At 39.7% G+C, this 22,734-nt stretch overlaps 1 protein-coding gene across 2 annotated transcripts in view; it reads left to right on the top strand.

Annotated features, from left to right (window-relative positions):
• Nucleotides 1-22,734, top strand: part of neo1a (neogenin 1a) — a 261,271-nt gene that overhangs the window by 163,005 nt on the left and 75,532 nt on the right. For both annotated transcript variants that reach the window (XM_084739418.1, XM_084739478.1), the window contains exons 5-7: nt 463-599; nt 19,051-19,205; nt 20,586-20,706. In XM_084739418.1, coding sequence (XP_084595544.1) covers nt 463-599; nt 19,051-19,205; nt 20,586-20,706 — 413 coding nt within the window. The remainder of the gene's footprint in view (nt 1-462; nt 600-19,050; nt 19,206-20,585; nt 20,707-22,734) is intronic.

Here is a 22,734-nt window from a genome sequence, read left to right as displayed (position 1 = left end):
CGGATCTCCTGTGTCCTAAATCCTGTTTGCTTAAATATACTTACACAGATTTCCAAATTCTCCAACTGTCTATGAATCAATTTATAAAATATAAATTAGGAAGACTTGTAAATTGCATTTTGTTTCAGGGCAGCTGACTCTGCTTTTAGCATATTTTATTTATTCAGAGAGTTGATAAAAGGTGACTGGAGGAGGGAGGCGAGGAGTCAACTTCAGTTCAGCGGGGTAACATGGAGCTCCTGAGGCTGCAGCCTTTAACCACTGTAATGACTTCTTACATATTTTACAGGTCGGGTATAAAAAAAACAACAAAAAAAGCCAAGATGTTGAGGCCTAAGTTCAACTCTGTCTCTGACTCCATGAGGCTCACAGCGTTACGTGTAGCAAGACGCCAGAACTCAGGAGGAAAGACTCGTCCACAGTCGGATCTAACTCACTGTCTTCGTCTCTTTCTGTCTCCAGTGAGGGTCGAGTGGAGGTGCTGGGTGGAGGCAGTCTGCAGATCTACAACCTCACAGAGGAGGACGCCGGCGTCTACACCTGCATGGCGGACAACGGCAACGCAACCATTGAAGCGCAGGCTCAACTCACCTTACAAGGTACCTTCAGGAACCCACAGTGGCCACATTTACATGCACACCAATTTTCCGCTGTTATGGATATAATGGAGAATTCACCGCAGTCTGCGACAGCCTCTTGTCTGTTTACTGTCAGCTTCGTGCTGAAACATACCGACTAGCCAACAGTTTGCGAGGCTGGGGTAGAGATCCATGCATGCAAGAGAAAACCACGTTTCTGGGTGGAAGGATAAACACACCTGCTTTTAAACATTAGGACTTTTATATCAACGGGTTTTTAGATATGTGCAGATTTTGCAACAGCGACCTTTTCAACAAAGTGGTTGAATCAATGGAAGAGAGCGGCTGTGTTTGTGTGGTAGAACAGCTCTGCCACCAGTGGAACATTTTGTAAAATCTAATATTCTGACACAAAGCGAAGTAGCTCAGCTGTTCCACTTTTCCATAATCAGTTTGCACAGCTGCATGTAAACGGTCTGAGAAAAAATAAATTCTCTTAAATTTAAATTCATGTGTGTAAGCAGCCTGAAAAGTTCCAAACTCAAACTTTCTTTATTTGCACATTATTTTCTCATAACACTAGCTTGATAAACAGGTACAGTTAAATGTAGCTGTTTACATCAAAAAGTATTTTATTTACTGCTTTTATAAGCAGGACAGCAATGATGCTGCTGAAATAAAGCTGGTATGTTTTCAGAAATACGACTGTTGATATACGGGGTGTGATTCAACTTTTTCTTATGGTCTAGTGTTAAAAAAAGGAAACAAATACTGCAAGAAATCATAATATCAAATGGCAATACTTAGAAATCGCAGTACATATCAAATCAGCACCCAAGTATTGTTCTGGTACTGAATTGGGTCCAGTGCAGTGCAGTGCAATAGTGGAATATTAATTTTCATTATCCATAAAAACTGTCTGTTTCAGAATAAGGTCAAAAACAGAGTATTTTGTGCACGTAAACACCGTCTGCTTTCTTTTATAGGACGATACAGACTTGAATATACATTATAAGCATTTTATGGAGGCTCATGTCATAACAGCGCCACATGGATTTAAATCAGGCTTTCGGAGTTATAAGTCAGCCGGTCTGAGAACATAGTCGTGGCTTTATGTTTTTGGAGCAAATTACGAAGAAAGCAACTGTACAGGCTGAAATTGAGGTGCTGCTGAACTTTCAGACCTTCTGCGACTGAAAACCATCTCATTTCACTTCATATTGTTTGGGACTGAGTTCATAAAAATACCTTAAGAACCCATAAACCAAACCTGAAACAAAGTCACTGACAGTTTAACTGGAAATGAAATGCGCAAGGTGTGTTTCCAGCATGCTAACTATAGAAGCAGAGTTAACTCTGCCCTGTTGAAGAATCTAATATATTTTTTTAACATAGCGTTGACGGTGACTAATGTATTCAGCATGAGTAGGAAGCATATGGAGTGTTTGTACTTGTTTGTATCTGCTGTTGCACAGAACTTCACCCCCACGCAGGAAATAACAGAAGAACTGCAAGAGATCGAGTCGTTTTTATTAGAGCACCACACACATTGTGTTTTCCTAATTGTGTGTCCAAATACATTTATTCTCACTAATTATAAGTAGTAGGATAAACATCCCTGTTTAGCCTATTATTTTTAATATGTACTGCCCCAGTCTAAGAGTGCACATTTTAGCTAAAATGAAAGTCTAATCCCTCGTTTGCAGTGTCAATAGTTCATTTATACCAGTTTCTAATGTTTTATTATTTAATTTGTCAATTTTTGTGAGGTGGTTGAACAATAAAACTCACCGTTTGTTTTCAAAAGAAACAATAATTAAATTGATATTTCAACAAATGTCTTATTAAAAGCAGTAGTCAGACAAATGAGCACTTAATGAAAACAGCTTTAGACACGTGCAAAAAATGTTTATGCAGGTTTTTAAAAATGTGATTCAGAAGCTGCCGGTGGGTTTATAGGGTACGTGGACTTAATAGGGATGTTTACCCTGTTCAATATTAAGTAAACAGTTGATGACATAATCAACATCGCTGTTTGAGCTCTATATGTGTAGCTTTGCCACATCACAGCGCTGTAACTTAAAAACAACAGATGCTGTCAGTTTATGTGCTTCAGGTATAAATGATCCTCGCTCTTCATTGAATGTTCTGTCAGTTCTGTGCAGGAACTCGACTGCTGACGCTTCGTATTCATCACTCAAAATTCAGTGTCGATGAGCACATTTGAATTCTAGACATACTGGATTTGAGACGTATTTTTTAATGAGTATTAATTATCACTCTTTGGCGAGCAACAGCTGCTGTTTCCCAAGTGAACGCTGACTAATCTTCGCTTTCCGAGTCCTAGTTTGAAAGTAAGAGCCTAATTTGTGGAAGACTAAAAAATACATTATTATAGAGAAGTTCACTGCTTCAGTTATGACGCAAAATACAAAATGAAAAATTCATGCATAAAAGATCTTAAGAAATCCAACTGGATTGTAGGGTGTGATGAGTGGTTAAAGTCCTACAGAAATCATTCCAAGGTTATTCATGTTCGGCGTTTCAAGGCTCATTACAGACGACCGGCACTTGAAATCATCATAAGTTGTCAATAATCAGAACGTGGAGCCCTTATGTGAACTTCCCCACCACATTATCTTTGTCTGCTTCCTTCTTCTCAAACATTAGTCACTGGTCTTTGAAAATGTCCTCATTTCCTCACACACTGATGTTATGCACTTCAGACACTATATCCACCCCCGTCTGATGTGAGGACAATAAGTGAGCCGTGTGAAACTTCGGGTGAAACAACAAATCAAGCGCACTTTGCTCAGAAGTGACACTCACAACAGCCATAAATGTTGCATCACATGTTCTGTTATGCTGAAAAGGAAACTTGCATCACTAATTATCTTGGTTTGACACATGCTTTCCTCTTCCAAAACCGTAAGAAAAAAACAAATACGCGTGTAGCAAGAGTCGGTCACTTTACAGCTTCTGCCATGGTTTTTACTCAAACAGGGTCTGAAATGAAGTTTTTTCCTCCCCTGCCACTGTGACGGGACACTTCGCATGTCTACCCGCCTCTCAATATTTATAGAAGTCAACTTTATTGTCACATATACAGTTCTAAGCGTTCTAAGCCAGCATCTTGGTCACTTGACCCAGCATGCATGTATGGAGGAAACCCACGCATGCATGTGAAGAACATAGAAACTCCACACAGAAAGGCGCTGCCAGAAATCTACATGAAGCACCTTAGAAATCTGAACACTGAGTCCGTCAGTAGAAATATGGAGTATATAGCATGTAACCTTAATCCCTGACTATTTTTAACTTATTATAATATTTCTTGTCTGCCAGGTTGGCAGGTAACTTGAAATTCTGACCTGTCACAGCCAAAATTCACCCTGTATTTGGCAGGAGGCAGCGGGTGCAAGTTTTGCTACTTGAACTCAAAGAAAATGACGATCAAGTGCTTTCGAGATACTCATAGTAAGCACGTGGTTTCAGACATCCACAACTATCAGCTTTTTTCAGTAATTCAGAACCCCCTTTGAAATATTTTTTTTTTCAGCCAAATAACCCTGACCAAGACATTTTAATAAGACAAAAAGCTGATATAAAGAAGTACATTATGATGCTGTGTCAGCTTGTTGAGGTAAATCCCACGGAAACGTAATCTTCCTGATACTGACAGCATTTTGTTGGCTCTTCTTTTTGTTTTTTTCACTTCTTCCTCTGTGTTTGCAGCTTCATTACTGCTGTGTTTCAACCTTGAATCTATTTACTTGATTTTCATCCATCATTCAGTACAGAAACTGGCCTCCTACTCACATAGAACATTATTATGTTTGCTGTTTTCTTATGTGAGGATTTACAGCAGTTGACTGTTTTAAGAAGTTAACGATTGCACTGAAAATAGGAACATTGAATTTAAAATGTACTTTAATTGAACCTACAGTTACATATAACTTTTTGTAGTATAATTATTTTAGGAATTAGGCACGACTGATGTTTTTTAAATGAACATGTTTTGTACTCCAAAGTACCTTAAAGTTCCTTTTACATCGAACAAAAACCTTCTAACACCCAACATCTGGCGCTGCCTGGAGGTGTGTATCCAACTGACGACCCACTCATCTTTAGTCGAGTCAAAACCGTGGAAAAACATTTTATTTCCTATGGATTCTTCATAATAAAAGTTATTTTGTTATCTGATCGCTTTTATTATGAAGCAGTGAATTCTGTAACTGTTTTCATCAGCAGTGACTCTCCTGTCGAGCTGAAAGCGAACATGAAACTGTAAAATTAAGCGGATATTAAACTTCTAAACTTTGAACCGCAGAGATTCAGTTAGTAGCTACAAAAATACTGAGAGAGAGACTTTTAATAACATCTTTGTTTCTGCTCTCTTGCACAAACATGAGTTGAGTTTTAGCTTTGTAGTGCACATAAAAAAAAAAAACCTGAAATACAAACTCATCTACTGGCAATGGGAAATCGGTCAGTTCCCTATTTTTTGCAGGTTTAGCTGCATATATGCACTAATTTTGGTTTAGAAACAGTATAATAGGAACTAGTACCCCCATTTGTGAAACTCTTGTTCGCATCTGTTCATTAGAAAATTATGAGAAAACAACCCTACAGAGTCTGTCTTGGCCTTAAACTTTTTTTTTAACCTCAGTGGGATCATCCTGGTCAAATAGATGTTAGAAAAACAAACAGTACAACCATTGTTACTCATATCAGACACACCCTCAGTAATTGTGTTGTAATTACTGTTGTCAGACTTTGTGTTTATGGAAAAAACACACTTGAACACAGTGCTGGGAGTGTACTTTTCCCAGGTGAAGCATGTCAACAGGATTTGCTGTGAAATAACTTGAGAATGGGGGAAACACCCCGAGGCTCATTCCCGGGTTCGCCGCATTGCACACGCAGCCACATCATGCTATGACTCCATCCCTTTCTTCCCAAATCCCTTCATCTCTCCATCACCCCTCCGCCGCCCTTTTCATCATTTCCCGTCGCTCGCTGTGATTAAAGGAGACAGTAATGGAAAAATCGGATCAGGTCGCAGGAGGACATCTGACTTCACTCGTTTTCAGTCCTCAAGTCGCTCTCGCTGAAATCCCTCATGTCTCTGACCCCGACCCCCGCCAAGCCTCCGCCGCCAATGTGACAAGGCTGTGGAGGATTGATCAGGAATATTGTTGAAAGACATCAGTCATTGTAACACGATAAAACAGTTTGATTAGATCCCACGCTGTAGACTTGCAGGCCTAATCGCATTTGCTTCATTCAGATTCATGAAGAAAGCAGATTGTGGCATTGATTTGCTCCCATGATAACAGGAGTGACACTTGAAAGGTCAATTGATTCCCTCAAGAAGCCCGTCAAAGACCCTCATACAAATCAGTGTGGTATGAATCCATACTAACAACAAAACAATTTTTCCTGTGAGTGACTCCTTCTAAAACACCTCAGGGCCCTCGCTGCTGCAGTAACAAGGAGAAATTGTGTGTTTACGGCGAGTGGCTTTTTCATAAACACTGGACAGTTTGTGTTTAGGAGCGGATGCAGGGAGTCAGCCGGGGATTTGAGATGGGGAAACATTGTTAGGTTTCGCCTGGAGATAGCTGCAGGGTTTGAGATGCAGCTGGTGCTCATCTGTGGAGGGAGAGAGGCACTGAGGCTGCAGCAGGTGTGTGCACACACACACTCTAACACACAACGGTGCATACATAATGATGCCACACAAGGTCAATTATGCACTCGGTCTATACACCTGTATGCATTCACTTGCAAATGTGTGAATTCACACGTGTGCAGATCCGACCATTATTCAGACATTGAACCTGCACTGCTGGTTCTTTAGTTAACTCAGGCCTCCTTCGTTGCTGCTAAACACCTAGAGTTTGTTTCCACCTTTTGTTTTTCACTCAGTAAGCTTTGGTGACTTGTGCAATGTCCACTGTTTGTTAGAAGAATAAACCTACAAGTTTTAATTTATTGAACTGATTCAGGGTTCAGCACTAACTTTTAAAAGTAGTTGCCAAGTTAGAAACGAGGCATCAGCTTTTTGTTGCTGAAACTGAAAATATGTTTGCCATCTGCAGTCACCTTATATTTTGATTAATAATATGTCAGCTTAATAGTGAAAATGTGACTTAAAATAATGTTTAACGTTTAATCTGATACTTTACAGAATGTGAACTAGGGATGTTCCTGGTGACTAATTTCCCTGTCTATTAAATGCAAAATATAATTTAGACTAGTCGACTAGTCAAACACCAAGAAAACACTCAGAAAGCAGTTCAAATTAAGCAGAATTTATTAATTTCTAATGTTAAACACTGTCTGAAAAAAAATGTGCATGTTAAGAGCCATTTGAAGCCTTTAATCACGGTCTGCAATCTGCAAATTGTATTTTAAATGCCGCTGAAATGGGCTCTACTTTGCACTGTGCAGTACAAACATTACACATTAACCTACAAGCATGACAGCAACTCACTAAATGCTTTAACTTTTCAGACCGAAGAGGGTCACAGTGTCTGCGGCTAAACGACCCAAAGCTGACCTTAACTGCCAGCAAGACACACAGTGTGGCTAACGTTAGCAGTGCTAGCAGCAGCAGCTGCTCTGCTGGCAGGTTGACATGTTGCTCAAGTCAAGTGGTTATATACTAGATTATTCTGTTACAGTCTACATTCAAAGTTATTTCCATTCTCTAGATTAAAACACTGCCAAACTGCGCTGGTTTTACGAGCTGTCATCTGTCCGACTTTGCTGATAAAAACATCCAGTGTTGTCTGGACTATCAGGGCGCACACACTTATGGCATACGTTGAGATGGGGCTGCTGTCTGATGGGGTGGGCGGCTGCATAACATCTTAGAGGCAACGGTTAGCTGGCATTGTGCATGAATGAAATATTGATAAATAGTTTAAACGACTAGTATTTCTGGTGCTGACTAGCGAGGGTGGTGACGTTTAATCGTATAGTCAACTAATCGTGCACATCCTTAAGGTGAAGGAGTTATCAGTTGACACCCTCAATTCCTGGTGTACAAAACACGTATTGATAAAATCCTAACAACACCCATCCCCAGCCACAAAACTCCTTAACTGCGTGGTATAGGGGAGACACAGTTTCCTAGAAGTTACCGAGGCCTTTACACTTCAGGACATCTCAGTTTGAAGATACCTGAAGAACCCCGCTGATCAGAACATGATACCATTTATTATAGCAGAGATCTTTTAAGCCCTGAGAATTCACAGCGAGCTCCAATAAAACTCTGGACACAACAGTCACGCCGCTCCGTACTATCAAAACAGTTGCAAATCTGATATCTATAGACAAAATAACTGAATAAACAAGCAAGCCTCTTTACAACGTGAAACGATGTACACACAGCTTCAGACGAGATAATGTCAGCCGCTGTCAAGAATAAGCAATAGGTATCCGAGTGAGCAGCCTGTGCCATATCTTTTTTTATTAAATGTAATCAAAGCGCCGGAGAGATAAAGAGGATTTGAACCTTTTATTTGTGTAAACACGAGCACAATCTGGCACTGCAGTGAAGCCCGTCGCAAACTCGTTCCACTGCAGCAGAACTCCAGACAGGTACTTCTGAACAATGGTGTCGACAGTAACGTTTTGGAGCACAGGCGCAGTGTGTGTGTGTGTGTGTGTGTGTGTGTGTGTATTTGACTTTCCTGTGACATCTCACCCTCCATTAAAGCTGGCAACAGGATAAATGAGGCCAGAGGAGGCAGCAGCTTTTGATTATGGTCTTGTGTGACAGGGGCACCACCCAGACCTGGACTCTGTATGTCTGTCTGTGTGTGTGTGTGTGTGTGTGTGTCTGCAGAGTACAGGAATAGTTTCTCTCCACAAACATGTATGTTTCCAGTTTTACAAGGCTCCGAGTCAGTGGCCCTCATTTATCATGGCCTCATGCTATCATGTCATCAACGTAATTGTTCTTTCCATGCAGGAAATCCCTGCCCGCTGTAAAAGTTTCATGTCTCTCTTATATGGGCCGTGGAGATTTATACCCAGAGTCAGCGGGAGTGCTTTTACTTTGTTTTAGAAATGGGCAAAAATAGACAGAAACATAAAAAAAACTTAGATTTTAGTTCCAAATTTGTCTTTGCTTTTCTGTAGCAAGAAACAAGCAAGACGTGGATTATATTTCACATCTACATACCTGCAGCTCCTCCAGAAAAAAAAAAAGACAAAAGTTAAAGGGCATGTGGAGTCTGTTAACATATCAGTTGAAGATGCAATAAAGGATTATTTTCTGAACTGTGCTCAAAGTATTTTTTCCAGTAAGGGACTGGAATAGTTGTTGTAAATGACGCATGGAAGAATTACATATTTGATAAAATCTGCTGGGTATTTTTGTCTGTTTTTACTCTGGCACACCGTCTTCCTGTCCTCCCTCCCTCCTGTGTCACAGTCAGAGCAGTTATTTTCTGTCCGGAATAAAAAGAAAGTTTCCATTTAGCTATTAAAAGAACACTAATCTGATAAGGAGTAACACCCACAGGCACACACCTTTTCCCTTTTTCATGAGGGTGGGGGGGGGTGTTATCTCCGCCAGTGGGAGGACAGAGGTGTGTGGAGGCGTCTCCATCTGATTCCGCTCTGCCTGAATTCATCTGCGGGGAATCAAGAGTCTGCTGTTTATTTGAGATAGAGACACATTTGCATCAGGAACATGAAGTACTGCGCGTCTCCGGTTTGTTACACTGAGTCAAAGTGCTTTGTTTTGCCCGAGCCGTTGTGTTCGTCTGTCCCCACGTTTCCTCGTCTGCTGCTGGGAAGCCAGTCCAGCTCGGCCCACCTTATCAGGTGTTTGAGTGGGCAGCAGCGGCTTCTGGCCGGCGTTAATCATCCCGTCCAACTGATCCTTGCAGTGTGGACACTTCGAAACACAGTCAGTCATCGCCGCATTACAATTTCATTTCATGTCCTGAAGAGAACTGAATCCATCAAAAGAAAATTAGTTGCCAACTGTTTTGATAAATGATTAATCATTTTTCAAGCAAAAATCTGGCTGGTTCCAGCTGCTTAAATGTGAGGTTTTGCTACGTTTCTTTGTCACTCATGTGAGCATCTTTGGGTTTTGAACTGTTGGTCGGACGAAAGAAGCTGTTTGAAGACTGCACTGGGAGATTAGCACCTTTCACATTTTTTTTACATTTTATAGACTAAATGATTAATTGGTTAATCGTGAAAACAATCAGCAGACTAATCTATAGTGAGAATAATTATTCGGACCTCCAGTCAAACTATACCTGCATTCAATCTAGATAACAAGGACTAATTTTAATAGCAAATGACTGTAGATTTCGTTCAGTTTAATGTGCGGTTGGCCCGTTATCACGGCAGCTACAGTACAACCCATGCAGTCTGTGATTTGGTGAAGTCGAGCAAGGTCCGTTTGATGGAGTTGGCGGTTCAGCGTGCCGAGATGCCACCGAAACAGTCCAAAGTAAGGCTGAGGGCCTGCTCTGTCTAATGAAATTAATGCAGGACTGCCTCATTCACATGATGCATATCGAATGTGAAAGTGCTGTATTGAAATCAGTATCACTTTAAGGGTCATAATCATAATTTTTGAAACGATATCCAGCTTTAACACCCAGTGACTGATGCACCAGGGACTTTCTTATAATAGCTGAGATTAACAGCACATTTTAAAGTAAAATATGCATTATGCCATGCAAATGAATGGTCAAATTAATGCCGTTTTTATTTGCCATGTTTTCTATACATTTCCAGTTGGATGTGGAGGAGTAAGCATCTGTTTTAAAGCCTCTACTCTGAGAAACTGGCCTTGCTCTGTAATAAAGGCGCTGCTCAGAAGGAACACCTTGAACTCCTCTGTATGCCGTAATGAAACCATCAACCGAGCTTTGTTCAGCATTTCATGGACGATCTCAGGACTCTGCTTTTACTCAGTTCTAGCAATTTTAGATCTGTCAAAGTGAGTCCACAAAAACATCCAAAGATTGAACTCTCCCCCTCTTCGGTGAGGCCTCTGACTCTCCTCAATGACTGGTGAAGCAGGCGTCTCTCTTGCCTTACAGCTGAAGCTGTTTGTTTTGACCAGCAGAATTAAGAGTAAAGCTGTTATCACTGGACGAGCAGGATGGGTAATTAGCGCAGTTCAAGCTCCACTTGCCCTCAGAGTAAACCCTGACTGCCCAACAGCTATTGTTTAACATTATGAAGCAAACTGGACTCCAGCCAAGCTAACAAAGCGGAAAAATGTCTTTCATATTTGGATCCTTCAGCTTCAACATTCTTACATTAGCTCTTAATGGATGTCTAAAAAAGTCATTTATTTCAGTTTTCGACTCATCCCAGCAAGCCAGAAAATACACCAACCGCAGCAGCTGCTTTTCTCATCTTTTCGACTTTGATATTTCACCATTTTTCGGCACCAATAGATGGAGACTTGACTTTTTCCCCCCTCGCTGTGTCTTTATTCAGTTTATTCCCGGCTAAAAGTGATGCTTTAAGTAACGTAATCTGCCCAGAATCCCGCTAGGAATCCCTTGAGGTTTTGTTTTAACAAGCTCACAGTAAGACACACACATGACCTTTTTGTGGCCCTCTTTTAGTAGTTCACTGGAGTCGGTGTAAGTCTGCATTAAAGCCTCTTTTACTAAGCTACAGGCTAGAGATGATACCAGCCTCACAGAGCTGGCATCAGAGTTCCCTCTTTTATATTTGTCTTGGTGTGTTTTTTCCTCTCTCGTTTGTGTGTCTGCATTTCTTTTGTTGTTTTGCTGTCCCTGCTGGATTTCTCTTTCATTAGAGAGTGGTATTTATGTTCCCAAAACAAGTCGGCCTGTTTGGAGTCCGTCCAGCTGGTAGAGTCGAGCATCTGTGCCTCTGTGAACCGTAAACTATATGAAAATATGGACTTGGCGCCTGTGACGTCATCCATATTTTTACGAAGGGACATATTTAGTCCTTGATTTGGAGTGATCACTCATCGCCATTTTCAGCAGCCATTAGGTCCAGAAAATCCAAATTTGGGTGCAGGCTGCAGCAGCAGTTGAGTCGCTGAGAGACTGTGAGCTCTAAAAGCACTGCAGAGTGTGATAGGCTAATAGACCTTTTCCATACGCATGCGCTGACTTGGCTTGACTCGGGTAGACTTTGCACGTCAGCCAAGCATGTCAGGGATTTGCATCTCTTTTACAACATGAAGGTGTGTCTTTAACTGATGACCCGTTTGTCTTGAGTCGAGTCGCTGGAAAAAACATGGACACGTAAAGAAGAAGGTAAAAGTGGTGGATCAATCAATCAATCAATCAATCAATCAAGTCATTGTTTCACAATTCACCTGTAAGTCTTAAGTGTTTGCACTCACGTCCCAAATCAAAATCTAAATGTCGATTTTTGAGCCCTAAACAAGTTATGATGCACTTTTCACCGTAGGTAGTGCCATTTTAACAAGAGAGTATCAACTTACTGTTTTTGTGTGAGCTCAAATATTGAAAAAACTTTGAAGTTGTTGCATCTCTGTTTGTAATTTTCAATCCACAAGTTTTGCATCCTGCAGTTAATTTTCTTCTTTTTTTTTTTTCTTACCACCTTGTATTTTTTTCCCAGTTGGTCCCCACTAACATAATGGTAGTTCTTCATGGTTCTCTCCTGCAACTTGATTGCTTGATTGATTGCTCTTAGATTGGTTCAATCATGCACCCCATTTACACCTGGCATTAAAATGTGATCTGCATCCAGATTGATGTATGGATTGCATTTAGATCTACATAAGATCCAGAAACAACACAAGCAGACCACCTCCAGATGTGGTCTGACAGATCTGATCACATTCCAATCACGTAGTGTTTACACCTTGCATTAGCATTTGTTTTTCCTTACCTGTATATTGTATTTGGATACAGATTGCATTTTAATACCAGTTGTAAATGGGCTGTAAGTGGATCTGGGTAATTAAGTGTCAGCGTGCTGAGAATGAATAGCGTAGCAAATCCTTGTTTTGTCAAGTCGAGTCTTAAGTCATCAAATTTGTGGTTTTAGCCATGAGACTCAAGTATTACACCTCTGTGTGTATCTATAAAGTCCTGGTCGTTAACCACTTATTTTTGAGAAAGAACTTTGATATTCAACTTCAGCGCTGACTAACAGCTGGTGTCTAGTAGCACTCATCTGCATCCTTTTGCAAATGTGTCTAAGTCCACCTTTGCATATGCATGTTTCATGCTCCAAACAGCCAATTAAGGAAGGTCATCAGACTTGTTGCAACGAGAGTCACCCCTCCACACACATGTACACACACACACACTCACACATACACACAACCCTCCACGCGTCACGCTCCGTTGAGTTCTGAAAGCTTCCTCCACCCCCATCGCCCGAGCCTTATTGGTATATTTAGGCGTTTCTTCTCATTGCTCAGTCCAATAGGTTCCAAATGTCTGAACTCCATTTAGAGAAAATGGTGCATGTCTGCACAGAATGAGGGAGGGGGGGGGCAGGCTGAAGATGGAGAGATAGACAGGGGAGTTATAGGAAGATTAAGAGTTGGGGAGGAGAAAAAAAAATGGGAGACTGAGTGGCGAAATGCAGCGAAAGAGTGAGAGATAACGAGAGCCGCAGGGTACCAGTCACCATCAAATCCTGTCACCAGCAAACCTCACCAGGGGGCCCTGCACACACACACACACACAAACGCACACAGACGCCGATGCACATATAAAATACATTATATATTGACAGACAGAAGAGATGCACAAAGCCATATGAATTCAATGAACGTGTACAGATTGAGACAGCATGGACGCACAGAAACATATGTTTGCATACATAAGAAGCCACTTACACACACACACACACACAAACACACACACACACACACACTCATACTTGTATTATGCAAACAAAATGCAGCCGTACACATATTGCCAGCAGGGAAGGAAGCACACACAATTATGTAGCAGCATATAGCACCAGTAATAATGCAACAACACATGTATCCAGACACATTTAAAATTATTCATACTCACACATGGCTCAACAACCATCCACACACACACACACACACACACACACACACACACACACACACACACACACTGACTCACTGGTGTCTTAACACTGTGTCCCTGACACACCAAAGTAAACCAAGATTCCACCTGCCTATGCTGCACAGCTACTAAAGGCAAATATCCAGGGGACAGCACACTGTGAAACACATTATTCACAGCTCACACATCCTCCTGCAGGGAACACCGATACACACACACACTCTCACACACACAGATACACGTACAGATACACGTACACACAGACATAAACACGCACATTGCAGAGCAGGGTGACGCCGCCTTGACAATCACACAGCGATCCAGTCTACAAGCATCACCGTCCTCATTTCCATCCTTGTCTTGGTCGTCAATATTCGCCACAGTAGCTCACAGAAAAGTCTAGACACTCATTAAGCGAGGCGAGGGAAGGTTTCAATACTCTGTGGCACTATTCGCCTGTTTCCTGTTTGACTTGTTCTGCTACACGGTATGGCTGGAAAACTGGTATTTGGAAGTTACAGAAAAAAACTCAGATACTGTTCAGTCGGCTTTTTGTTGAAAAACTGCATTTTTTTTTTACTGCATAGCATCAAATCTGAAAAAAGCCCTCACAGAACAGTTCTTAAATGATTGTTCTTATTCTAACTTAAGATAAGAAACTACCTGAAATCTTAAATAAACTTAGCTAACTTTAGGTTTACTGTTAAGCTGTTCTGACTTTCACTTCTCCCCCTGTAGTAGTAGCTAACTTACTAAATACCTAACAGAAGTGTTTTCTAACAGTAGCTAAAAGAAGCGTTCACTAACAGTAAATAACTGTACCGTTAGCTAACAGTATCAAACTGTAGTGTTCGCTCACAGTAGCTAATGGTAGTTTTTGCGAACAGCAACTAACAGCAGTTTTCACTAACAGTAACAGTACTGTTAGCTAACAGTAGCTAACTGTAATGTTAAATATCAATAACAAACATTACTGACAGCTAACAGTAACTAACTGTAGTGTTCACTAATTGTAGCTAACTGTAGTATTTTCTAATAGTAGTAAAGGAAGCGTTCACTAACAGTAAGTAATGATATTGTTAGCTAACAGTATCAAAATGTAGTGTTGGCTAACAGTAGCTGATGGGACTACAAGCTAACAGTGGCTAACTGTAGTGTTTACCAAGAGTTACGGTTCGCTAACAGTACCATTTGTTTCTAACTGGCGAGTTCACTAACAGTATCTAATGTAAATGTTTATTAACAGTACCTAACTGTAGTGTTCACTAACAGTAGCTAACAGTATCAAACTGTAGTGTTCTCTAACAGTAGCTAATGGTAGCTTTTGCAAACAGTGACAGCAGTTTTCACTAACAGTAACTAACGGTACTGTAAGGTAACAGTAGCTCACTGTAGTGTTGATTAATAGTAGCTAATGTAAGTGTTCACTAACAGTAGCTAATGGAAATGTTTGCTAACAGTGCCTAACAGTAGTGTTCACTAACAGTAGCTAACAGTATTGTTAGTTAACAGTATCAAACTGTAATGTTAGCTAACAGTTACTGTTCGCTAACAGTACCGTTTGTTACTGACTGGAGTGTTCACTAACAGTAGCTAATGGAAATGTTTGCTAACAGTACCTAACAGAAGTATTTGCTAACAGTAGTGTTAGCTGTCTTAGCCTGCTATCTTTCTTTTATCTCCAAATTAGCGTTGTTGTAAATTTCCAAAAAATAAACATCTTTGGATTTCTCAACAGATGTTGTCAAAACCTCTAACTCATCAGTCTTGAAGTTAAGTAAGAAGTGCTTGTTGTTGTTTTTGCTCAATTTTTGTGTGTGTTTTACTGTTTCTTACAGTGTGTTTCGATGATAAAAATAATGTTTGTTTTTAGTTTATTTCTTTTAAAGCGAGCATGTACTGTTAAAAACATAAATGTCACCATTTGATGCACCGTACCAGATTATATCTTAAAGCTAATTTGCGTCTGTAATCCCTCAGCAGGTCAGAGCAAAGAAACAGCACAAAAACATAATATAATGTTATACAAGACACACAATACAATATAAAGCAGCACAAAATAGCGCATCACACAAGACACACAATATAAAGCTACACACAACAATCCCAAGTGTGTGCTTGTCAAATTAAACCCGAGGTCAGTGAGTAAAGAGCTGAGCGTCTTTCAAAAGTCTTATTAAGTTGGTCTTGAAAGTACTGACAGACCTGCAGCTCTATGACAAAGTTGTTTAGCTCTGTGAGAAAAGTAGTGCCGGTTGCTAGGTAACAAATATAAAAGTTGATAAACGATGTTGGATTGAGCACTTTGTCACGATTTCCTGATCTGAGATAAGACCGGATGAAGTAAGATAAAATGGGATTCTGGAAGATTCTGTAGTACCAAAGTGGGTAAAATCCTGTCTTTGACTCTTCCGGTCTTAACATAAGACTTAAGATGGGGATCGTCTGTAATAAGGCCTCAGGGCTGTATTTTGACTGCACAATAGCATTCACAAAGAAATGCACTTTCAAAAATGTGGGGCACAGAATGTCAAAATGGGTTAGTTTATTTTAGCTGTTTATAAAGTCGCATTCAGTTTTTTGTTTTGGTACTTCACATACTTCACACTTCACTTTAATTAGAAAACACACGACAATCATAACACAGGTGCTGCCCCTGGGGTTTTTTAATCATCAAATCATTTTGTTTGAATGACATTTTGTTATCTCTTTGTGTCCAACTTCTGTCACGTTGCTTCTCTCCTCCCACCTTTGCCCCGTGTGATCTGTGTAGGGCATGAAAATACCAAACAGATGGGCAAAGTGCATGTTAAGGTCAGGAAAATACAGACGTGACATAGTGCCCAGTGTGCGCTGGAGCTGCGCTGCTTCTGCACAGAGTCTGTTATTGATGGAGCAGATAGTTCCTTTAGCAGTTTTAATTACAAATAACTATAATTTGGGAGTCTTAATTTTGTTGCAGCAGCGCATCCCTGCAGAATGAGGCCTAATCTGTTAACTAGCGATTTTATGTTTGAGTAAATTAGGCACAGCTACATCAAGCAGATGAGCGGGACTTGACCTCGCAACCTGCTCTTCTGCTGAATAAAGCCAGAAAAGGGACCTAATCCACCCACTGCTGCTAATATCCCATCAGCCCCTGTGAACAGCCACAAAATAGATGCTAATAACAAGCTATCACAGAGCCCAGAAGGCTGATGTGAGGCCTGACACACTGCAACGCTCTAACAATACAGTCATTTAAACTGTGGTCAGCGGGGTCGCCGTTTATCAGAGAATGCACAGAGGCAGCAAAGGCACAGAAACACACACACACATGCATGGTCTGTCTTACTCCGTCTCTCCTCACATGCACATAGAGTCCAATTATAGAGAGAGGACGAGGCCTGGGCCCGCCGCTCCCAGTGACCTTGTTCCAGGACAGATTGATGAGGCGCTGTATCGCCCCAGCAGATCAAATAACTCCTTTCTGGCCCTCATTACCAGCACTAGGGGAGATCTGCGAGTGCTCAGCTTAGCTTGTGCAGCATGCTTACACGCTGCGCTGCTACCGAAGTGGCTGCTATTTCTGACTCAGTCCTGAATAAATAAAAACAGAGGGTACTGAACCCTTTTTTTATCGAATATTCCAAGTGTTGCCATCGGATGCAAAGGTCACAGTTGTGTGAATGGTGCAGAAGATAATAGGATAAGCTGTTATATGATACTGTTTGTTGTTCTTTCCACCCTCCCTTAACTGGCAATTTGGCTGTTAAATCAGAGGCATGGCATCATTCGGTCTTGTTCATTTCCTGGCAGAGACCAGAGTGCTGCAGTTAAAGGAGAAATCTGTAAGATATTTAATGTAATAACTCGTAAAATGACCATGATATGTCATCAGAGATCAAAGCAACATGCTAAGTTGAAATACTCGCTGCTCTGACATCAACATTGCAGCTGCGGTGTCACAAATTTCTATTCCAGGCTTGAATAACTGTTTTTGTTTGCCTGTTTCATGTTAATTAGAGTTCAAGTTTCGTAGAATATTCGCTGAATGAGTCAGTCTCTGGTTATGAGTCATAAGAAATTATTAATAATCCTGTAGAAGGCGTGGATGTTTATATCGGTTGAAATGGAACAATATGTTAATGTAGACTGGTGGGCAGTAAGTGAGCTCAAAGGTCAGAGTGTGTATTTTCCAGTCACCAAAGTGCAAGTCTCAAATTTTAACCTTTAAGTCACAAGCAAGTCCCAAGTTACTGTGGTGAGAATTAAGCAAGTCAAGTCCAGTCCCTGCTACAAGTCAAGCAAGTCGAGTCATTGTTCAGGTCAAGCAAATCACAAGTCATGTGAAATTCTGATGATCCCCTCAGTTTCCTTATTTAAATCAATTAAAACACAGTGGTCATGAAAAGTTTTTTTTTTTTTTTTTTTTACTTTCAATGAAAACTGTTGGGACTCTGATCTTATAATAGAGCTCCATAACTCTACAGAGCTCTGAGGTGAAAATGCCAAATCAGTGTCTCCTCTGTCAAGTCTCAAGTCCTCAAATATGTGACTTAAGTCTGACTCAAGTCAAGTCATTTCAGTCAAGTCACTTGAGTCCCCGAGACATGATTTTACAGACAATTGACAGTTATAGATGAATATAAAAATTTAGGTTTTGTCCTCGCTTGTTATTGTCGATTTACAATGTTGCACTCGTCTGACGCTCCTGCAGCATTCTTGCTTGAGCCTCATTTTTGGACATGTGATTGTTACATATGGCCCCTTTAACGTCATTATTAGCACGACAGTGACTGCTGAACATTATGAACTTTATGGAAGAAGTACTTGTTGCAGGATGCTTGTGATGCACTGCGTTGTGCTGTCACGTATTATTGTCAGTTTACCATGTTCTGTGCAACCTTCACTCCTGCAGTGTTCCTGCAACCTGCAGTGGAGGGGGGAAAAACAACCCGTTTCAACCATAGACTGTGTATTAAATGGGATTTCAGCCTATTTAATATACTGTCTATGGCTCCAGACTCACTGTTTGGACTGCAGTGCTCATTTTTTGATTGCAGACTTGCTAAATATTGCTCTTTTAAAGGTAGAATAAACAATATGTATCTGTTACTGTTTTTAAATACATCAGAAAGTTGAATCTCATTCCCCAAAAATCAAATACAGGTATTCTGGGTTGGTAAAGTGTCCCTAGCACTGCAAAATAATGAGAAATAAGAAGGTACAGGCGGAGGGCAGGGTGTCTGCAGGTGCATGTGCCGCCGCACACTTCTGTCAGGTCGTGGGCGATGATTGAGAATTTATTTTTGTGCGAGTCTATGCATTGTTTTTTTGTGAAAATCCTGCATAGTTTGCCTTTAACAAAAGATGTTCTGTTTTCCTTTTTGAACCTTCCTTGACTCGTCTTTCTTATCTGTTTTCCGCAGCTCCTCCCCAGTTTGTGAAACGGCCGGCCAACATCTACGCCCACGAATCCATGGACATCGTCTTCGAGTGTGAGGTCTCCGGGTCGCCAGCGCCCACCGTCAAATGGGTCAAGAATGGAGATGCCGTCATCCCCAGCGACTACTTCAAAATAATTGTAAGTTCATTTGGCACCAAAGTGGAGCCTCTCTAGCTTTTCTGCACTGAACACATTGTACTCTCAGCAAGACTTGCATGACTTTGCATCATCACAGTGTCTTTATAATAAAGAGTTTGAGATCAGAATCAGAAGTGCTTTGTATACGAAATGTACAGTATACACAGGAAAGAAAGGAAAGAATTCTGTATTGTTTTATCATGTTTTTATTGCATTTTGAACAAAGTTTCTATCTGAATTTTGAGTTTTTCTTAATTAAACTTTGACGATTCACTGTAGAGGCACATGATGATAGAAATTTCCCCGCTAATGATAACATTCAGAGGGTATACAGCTTAATCTATGCAAATAAGATGGGGAAACTAATTAATAAAAATACAATTTGCTTCAAAATAATCATAGTTTAAAAAAAAAAAGTGGAAAAATGTGAACCCATGGAAATTTCAGAGATATTTCCAATGCTTTGTTTCAGATGCACTTTATTTCATACATGTGTACCAAAGTAATATACAGCATATCACTCATCTACTGCGCTTTTATTGGCTTTTTAAATGCAAAAACATACACTAGATATAACAGACAAGACCATAAACAACATCCATAAGATATGAGACAATAAACACTATGATTTAAAAAGTTAAAAAGAGAGATAAAAAATAAATAAAGTGAGAGTAACACTTGCTACTTAGATAATCAGTCAATTAAATCGTAGGTCTGTGTGTCAGTATCTCTAATGAGGAAACTCAAGTCAATCCAAGAGTAGACCTAAATAAAACAATTATATACAAATTAAGAATACTTGATAGATTTGAATAATATCATAAGAAGAATACAATAAAGTAAAGATTGAGAAATGATAAGTATGTTGCATTAAGCAACATGTTATGTTTGGTAAATGAGAAATAATAAATATGTTGCATTATGCAACAATTACATATTTAGTGTATAAGCATATATTACACCAGAGTGGTTAAAGCTACTACAAGGAATTTTCATCTTGTGTATTGATTTTGGAGGCTCCAGCGAACAAAAGCAGCAGTGTTTTCTCTGCCATAACCACTAAATACAACATCAAAAATAAAAGTATCTTGAGAAAAGTTTCCCCCTACTTCTTTTTAATGGGCCAGTGTACTATTTACTGTAACTTTGACTGGGAAAATGTAAACATGCGCTAGTTTAATCTGATTTCAAGGGGAATAACCATAAAGAAACAGCCAGTCTTCTCACTGATGGTCATATAGAGGCATCAGTATTCAAATAAAACTGTTTCATAACCAGTTAAAAACTTCTTGTAGTAGCTTTAAAACTTCTACTGTAACATTACTAACTTCTTGTCTTTATTTTTCCTTGTTTTTTTTCCCCTTCCCTCTTGTTTTGTAGAAGGAGCACAACCTGCAGGTTCTGGGTCTGGTCAAGTCAGACGAGGGTTTCTATCAGTGCCTCGCAGAAAACGACGCGGGCAACATCCAGTCCAGCGCCCAGCTCATCATCTTAGATCACGGTACGCCACACTCACCAGGACACGACACACGAGTGTGCAAATCAGGTGTGGGTGTGTTAGCTAACGAGAGAAAAATGATTTCCTGCATGAAAGGATGGCAAGAACAGAAAATCGATAAAATGCACCAGTGATTAAATCATTAATGTCAGGAATGACTCAGAAATTAACCGTGTCTGACCAGTTTTGCTCAGACAGCCAAAGAGCCAAACCAAAAAAACACTAATACTACTACTGAAACATACCTAAATAACATTTTAAGGAGCTCTAAATGAGGAGAGTTGAGCTTTTTTTTCTGCAACTGATTTTATTTTGCAGAAATATCTTTATTTCAGTGGTTAGGGCTTTTTAGAAAAAGTGACAAAAGAAACAATCTCTGCAAAAATATTCTTTCCACCTCAGTGGATACTGTTTATAAAGAAGGGAAGGACACGACACACAAGTGTGCAAATCAGGTGTGGGTGTGTTAGCTAACGAGAGAAAACTGATTTCCTGCATGAAAGGATGGCAAAAACACAAAATTGATAAAATGCGTCAGTGATTAAATCATTAATGTCAGGAATGACTCAGAAATTAACCGTGTCTGATCAGTTTTGCTCAGGCAGCCAAAGACTACAGTTGGAAATCCAAGCATCTGTTCACAGACAGTTGAGCATCAACAACAGTCTTCACACAATGCTCCTTCTGATTATTTCTTAGCTTTTAACGGCCTCGTAGGAATCACAGTTATCAGAGCTTGAGTTGTTGAGCCCTAACAAAATAATCTTTTTATTTAATCTTTGTTAAAGTACCGTATAATGTCAAGCAGACTAATACAATACACCCTAAGTTTTCTCCCTTAATGTGACACTTGGCTTTATTTCTCCATAGCCGAGTGTGTTGCACAGAATCCCTTAAAAGTTTTCCATAGTTAAGGAAAAAACCTTAAGGTAACGGCACTGAAAGAGACTTTACACCTGTGAAATTCTACAGCTTGTTAGCTTGTGATATCTGATACCATCCAAGAGAAGACAACTTGTCTGTTTTGCCTAAAAAAATAGAGATTAGTGATTTCAAGAAGAAATCCAACAAAACTGGTAAGAATAATTAAAAGTTAAGTTCTCTAAGCAGAAGGCATTCATAATACAGACGACAGCATCCTCTAAAAAGTTATTTATTGTTGATTTCTTTATATATTGTGAAATTTCTTTATATATATGAAATATTTAAGCACTAGATATAAACTTGATGTGCCTCAAAAGAAATCATTTTTAACAGAATTTATTCTATACAGTATTCATTTATCCCCTTTAACTCGACCTGTTGCACTTTAGACACAGTCAGAGGTACTTAAAGTTTTTTTTTCCTGACTTCGGATATGAAGATCTTTTGTGCAACAGTTTAAGTAACTTTAAAAGATTCTTTAAGGAAGGTTTCTGCACATCTTTAACAAGTTAAGTGAGTCCAATAATCAGAATTTTAAGCTTTATCCAAAATATGTTTGACAGATCTTTAAAATTGATTATATTATGATGTTAATGTTCCTTTGATAAAATTGCATTAACTTCAGTCTCGCATTTTTGGAAAAAAAAAACTGTATTAATCACACTGCTTACAACCACAAAACAAAACCAGCACTGAACCAAGACTTGCTGATGCAAAGTATGCAGCCTGGTCAGAAGTTACCAGAGCAGCTGGTTTCATGCTCCACATTCAAACATGGAAAAGAGAAGAAGTCTTATCAAAGATTAATTAATACTAATCGGTTAGTTGGAGATTAATTCTACTTTTATGCCAGCGTGGATGTGGATGTGAAATAATATCATCATAATGGTTTAAATGTCTTAAAAAGTCTTAAATTTAACTTATTTTAACCTGCAGAGACACTGTTAAGTATAAGACCAAGATAAGAAAAAAAAACTACAGCTGCTACTAAAAATCTTAATGAGAAGATTTTATTTTGTAGAAATATCTTAATTTAAGTTGCTTTGTCTCTCTGTAACTGTAACTTACATGTTGTTTGGGCTTCTTAGAAAAAGTGATAAAAGAAAC

Source organism: Lutjanus erythropterus, chromosome 1, assembly GCF_056507025.1.
Source record: "Lutjanus erythropterus isolate fLutEry1 chromosome 1, fLutEry1.hap2, whole genome shotgun sequence".
In the NCBI taxonomy this organism is placed as follows: Eukaryota; Metazoa; Chordata; class Actinopteri; order Lutjaniformes; family Lutjanidae; genus Lutjanus; species Lutjanus erythropterus.
This window is presented reverse-complemented; position numbering and strand designations above follow the sequence as displayed.